We start from the raw sequence: 5,429 nt of genomic DNA, 5'->3' as shown, positions 1-5,429 counted from the left end.
GGATTAAATGCTTTGATATTAAGTATATTAAAATATATAGATAGTGTACACAAGATGAAATGGTCATTACGCACATGCATTCACATGAGCACGGGTGCAATGCTAAGATTTAAATATATTTTGTATTCTTCTTGGAAAACGTTAAGTCTAAATTGCATAAAGTATGTCTTATTTAATAGAGCTTACAAGGAATATGGCACCAAAAGGGAGTTGGGGAGCGTTTGGGGAACATCTGTAACGGTCCCCGTTACAATTAGCCCTAGTTTATCATTTATTTTCAAACAACAACTCGTTCGCATAGAATGTTGTTCAATCTATATCCACATGGATTATCATCCCAAGCGAAATCAAAGAATGCATGAAGAGTTAAGCAGTGATCTGTTCCTCCATAGTCCGGTTTGGTGGACGCCCAGTCAGTGAAACTAACGTTCCGTAATGTAGAGTACCAGATCCAGCTTCCCTCATCGAAGACTTCCGTACCGCCCAAGAAAACAGTATCTAAAGAATAATGATTGATTGTATATTGCTTAACGTTTCCCGCAAGAATTTTTTCGCTCATATAGGAGACGCCACCACTTGCCGTGGAGAGCTGAAAATGTTGTCCTTTACTCGGAACTCAGGGTCATTGAGCAGGGAGGGATCTCTATCGTGCCAGCATCTACTGCGAATTACTGAAATATAAACTGCGAATTTCATATATGCTTGACATACACTGCGTGGCGCAGTGGTTAGAGCGTCTGCTTTAGAGTCGCCTTACGTCGCAGATTCAAATCCCAATGTGGGACATGGAGGCCGGTCCTTCGGATGAGACCGTATCATAAACCGAGATCCCGTGTCGCAGTATGTGCTGGTACGAAAACGATCCCTCCATGCTCAACGGCCCTAGGTACCGAGTATATAGGTCAAAATTTGCAGCTCTCCACCGGCAAGTGGTGGCGTCTCTGTGATTGAAATTTCTCCAGAGGGACGTTAAATAACGACAATCAAGCAAGCATTGAACAATCAAAAACCTTCACAAATCATTTCCAATTTGATATCTTGCTAATATTGAGCAACAACAAATGTAAGGTTGGATGAACGGAAATTTTATTTCCCTAAAATGTACATATTTTATACATTTATGGGGTATTTATTGGGCAGTATCCACAAAATACTATTTGAGAATATCAAAATAAAAAAACAATATCTCTGATATACATGCATGTCACCAACATAGGCGACTATAATGAAGAAATTCAGAGTTCGCAAATAAGCGGTATTCAAATTGTCGGTGTAATTATTCAATTGCATGTCAAAATATATAAATACAATGCTGAATTAATGGAAAAATCCCTGTGCATAATAAACAAACATTTTCATTTTTAAAACAGTATTTGAAGTTTTAAGTTTTTAATAGGAAAAAAGTTAAAATAATGGATACCTTGAACAGCCGCCCGAATAAGACCTCTTAGGAAATTATTTTCTTCCGTGGTTTCTATTTCAGCCAATCGAGCACCAAAGGTGGCACATTCAATCTTCAAAAAAAGTTTCAAAATAAGGTCAAACTTTAAGGTCAAGGGTTCTCAAAATGAGGTCAAACTTTAAGGCAATGGGATTAAAAAAAATATTGGGCAAGTCGTCTTGTCTTGTAAATGTAATAGAAAAAAATGTAATTAAAATCAGCGATTTGTTTATCTTGATGTAATTTAATGTACACTTGTTTACAATAGGAGCTATTGGAACAAATAAGACCTCGTATTCGTGTAGGTAGTTTAACAACGGTATGATTAAGGTTCATAAACCCTCTGCTTACATATACATGTATAAGATATTTCTTTAACTCTTATAATTTTCCAAAGGAAATATAAATTGTAAGGAAAATTCAAACAAGTATGGCATGGCTTAGCTTGCGCAAAACTGGAAAAAAAAAAAGACACTTTAACTTAATAGTCATTTTGTCATCAAGAATTACCTTTCTTTTCAGAGTATCGATGTACCTTAAGCAGATTATAGTTATATACATACCTGAGCCTCAATCCAGTTTGAGTTTTTCCGTAGAATAAGGTACTGTGAATTTCCAAAAAGAACCCAGTCGGACGTGTCTGTCACAAAAAATACAATTTTAATTCATGGAATGAACAACATTCTAAGAGGGCGTTTAGAATAAGTAAAACAAATTCCTACCAACAAGTGTAATCTGGTGTCCCTATTGTACTCATCGCATGAAAAATCATTGAAAGCGTTAAGGGAAAATATGTTAAAAAACAAGTCGGATACCTAGTGCCCTTAAAACTTTTTTTTTTTTCCACTTAGCTAACTTTTTTGACAGTTAATCAGGGAAGACGCCGTTATTTTTATATATGAGCTAGATACCCGAGTGATTCTTTGAAAGCTGGACGTATCCTGGTGAGGGTGTCAGGTCGCTGGAGTCCACCTGTCCGGCACAGACACACATCTGATTGATGTCATTGTAAAACACAGAGGAACACTCGGAATAGCGAAGACACGATGCCGTACATCTAGAAAGACTGACAGTTCCTGGAAACTCTTGTAGAACATTCGCCGTGGGATATTTGTCCTTGTTCTCCTCTACATGTTTAAAACTTGAAGTAGTTTGAAATGCATCAGGGCTTCTGATGCTGATGGTTTCAAAATAAATCACAAACAAAACATGGTGTGTTTTCATTTCGATCGTTCAGTTTGTCAGTAAAAATCTGGAATTTTTAATGGTAACACTACACTACCTCCCCCAAGTATACTTCAATCATGCACAACGTATCCTCTGTCTCAGCTTTTTATTTGCCTTTTACGGTATTTCTTCAATTTCCTTATTGGCTGCTAGCTTCTATGGGCTTAGTGGCTGCTGTTATTGCATGGCTGCTTAACTTCAGACCGGTTATTTCTTTATGTACTACCTGTCCTCAACTATTCGTTATACTCCAGGATTTGCTGGTATAAATTTGAAGAAAAATAACTGTACATATTCTTTTTGAGAATATTCATTGAGGCTGTTGGTTCAGTAAGTAATCATTATCTTAATAAGATATACTTAAATGACAAATACTTGCTAAATCATCATCTTCGTCATCCAAAGCTTTTACAATTCAGTTTAACATGTTTAAATAAAATACAGTAAATACGCGGCTCAGTGGGTCCATTATCGATTTATCATAGAATTTAAATTTGTTGAAATAACTCTGAGATTGGAGATACATCGGATTTGTTTGTTAACATTTAACACTCAGGATTTGTTATTGACCTCCGAAGATACCCGGATGTCAAAGAACATTGCAATCAATGTATTGTTCTATTTATTGATGTTAATGACATTTCTTCGTTCACACATGCATTAATTTTTTAAAATAACAAATAAGATTTCCCAAACTTTGGTTATTTAAACATACAGGTAAAATGGACAAAACATTTTGAAAGGAACTTTAAATTTACTCATTGCAAATATAAGTTTAAGAACTAAAGGTAATCCAATCCTCCAGTTGAAAAAGTTCATATAGATGTACATGTCTCTGACTTCTTAAGTTATGTCCATTTGCCCACGATCATTCTTCAAACTTCATAATTAAAGTTAATCATACTATACATGGAATAATATTTATTCTTAATCCTTTTTTTTTCTTCAAAAATTGCAAATGCTATTGTTGTGAGATGTGTATTGTTTCATTATGTATATAATTAGTAACATTAAGTTTCTTGAACATTCCAGAGTGGTCAACATGTTTGGTCATTTTATCTAGAACATTCTTAAATTTTGTGTATGTCCAGATTGTTCCAGTAATATCATGTTTTAACAATTTCTAGAATATTCTAGATTTATATTACTGTATAAATACCCTGTCAATTCGATGCATAGAAATACTTTGTCGTATAAGCACTACTGAGATATAAATGGGATATGTTTTCACTGGACATTGTTTGCAGCAACGGACACTCTGATGTATGTATTTTTAGATTCTTGCTAAGTTTGTACTTTATGTTTGATATATTTATTATATATTACTGTAAATAAATTATTGTTAAGTTTAAATTGTGTTATTGATCTTTGCTGGCATTTCGGGTAATTCTGACCCATAACAGAATTGGGGGCTCGTCCGGGATAAAGAATTTCTTGCACTTTTGCAGTTTATTGTCAGAATTTTGTTTATTGAACCGTTAAATTTGATTATAAGCCAGCAGAAATCAACATGGTGTTTTCGGTCACAGACTTTCTTAGTTCACCAAGTGTTCAGGTTTTTGATACGTTAAAAAAGGATGACTTGATCGCATTAGGTTTGCATTTTGGGTTAGATGTTAAATCCTCTCAGAGAAAGCAAGACATTAGAATGAAGGTTGCAAACAAACTAGTAGAAGAAAACGTCTTTGAAAAATATGATCTTCTAGAATATACAATTAAATCAGAGTTAGGCTCTTACAAAATGGCAGAATATCAGTTTCAATTAGAGTTAGAGAAAATGCGATTAGAAAGAGAAAAATTAGAAAGAGAAGATCGAGAAAAAGAAAGAGAAGAGCGAGAAAGAGAAAAAGAGAAGAGAAGAACGAGAGCGTGAACGAAAATTTGAATTAGACAAATTAGCAGCAGAAAGAGGAGAGCGTGCAATGAACTTTGAATTAGAGAAATTAAAATTACAGCACCAACCAGAACCGTCATTTGTCAAAACTGAATTTGACGCAGCAAAAAATAACAGATTAGTTCCAAAATTTCAAGAAAAATCTGTAGACAAATATTTTCCCCAATTTGAAAAAGTCGCAGAAAATCTTAAATGGCCACAAAATGTTTGGTCAACAATGTTACAAAGTGTACTGGTTGGCAAAGCAGCTGAGGTATACTCTGCACTAGGGGTAGCTGAAAGTTCAGACTATGGGGAGGAGTTTGAAAGCAGCAATATTAAAAGCATATGAATTAGTACCTGAAGCATATAACAACAAAAATTCAGAAAGTATAGGAAGTTTGATAATGAAACATTTGTTGAATTTTCACAGAGAAGGAAGATTTATTCGATCACTGGTTTAGATCTAAGAAACTTGATAAAACTTTTGCTAATTTGCGACAAGTCATTCTGGTAGAAGAGTTTAAGGAATGTGTTCCTCAAGATTTGAAAACACATTTAGAAGATAAGAATGTGAAAACTCTTAAAGAGGCAGCAGTCATATCTGATACTTATGCTCTGTCTCATAAAAAGAATTTTGTTTCAAGATCAGTAATTCTACCAATTCAGACACATATAAAAAGAGTGGTTCAGGGTCTCAGTCTTTCACAAGTTCCCAGTCTCCATCCCAAGGGGGTTTTTGGTCCGGTTCAGGACTGTTGAAGGATCGTCTGGAATAGGTCGCTTCCTACTTGTAGTTATTGTAAGAAAAAGGGTCATCTGATCAGTGAATGCTTTAAACTCAAGAGAAAAAATGATTTTGATAAAACTCAACCACATGCTTGTGCG

General features: G+C 34.8%; 1 protein-coding gene across 1 annotated transcript; it reads right to left on the bottom strand.

The window, feature by feature from the left end:
* Positions 1-269: 269 nt before the first annotated feature.
* On the bottom strand, positions 270-2,913 carry LOC134239765 (C-type lectin domain family 4 member M-like). Its single transcript, XM_062721916.1, has 4 exons — positions 2,353-2,913; positions 2,005-2,081; positions 1,421-1,514; positions 270-498 (listed from the first exon to the last, which is right to left on the bottom strand). Exons 1-4 carry the CDS (start codon positions 2,663-2,665, stop codon positions 278-280), a joined length of 705 nt encoding a protein of 234 aa, XP_062577900.1. The 5' UTR covers positions 2,666-2,913; the 3' UTR covers positions 270-277.
* Between the last annotated feature and the right edge of the window lie 2,516 nt (positions 2,914-5,429).

The sequence above is a fragment of the Saccostrea cucullata genome, unplaced genomic scaffold, assembly GCF_032062105.1.
Source record: "Saccostrea cucullata isolate Sc308-1 unplaced genomic scaffold, CSIRO_AGI_Scuc_v1 ctg17418, whole genome shotgun sequence".
NCBI lineage: Eukaryota > Metazoa > Mollusca > Bivalvia > Ostreida > Ostreidae > Saccostrea > Saccostrea cuccullata.
The sequence above is the reverse complement of the archived record's forward strand: the minus strand, read 5'-3'. Positions and strand labels throughout refer to the sequence as shown.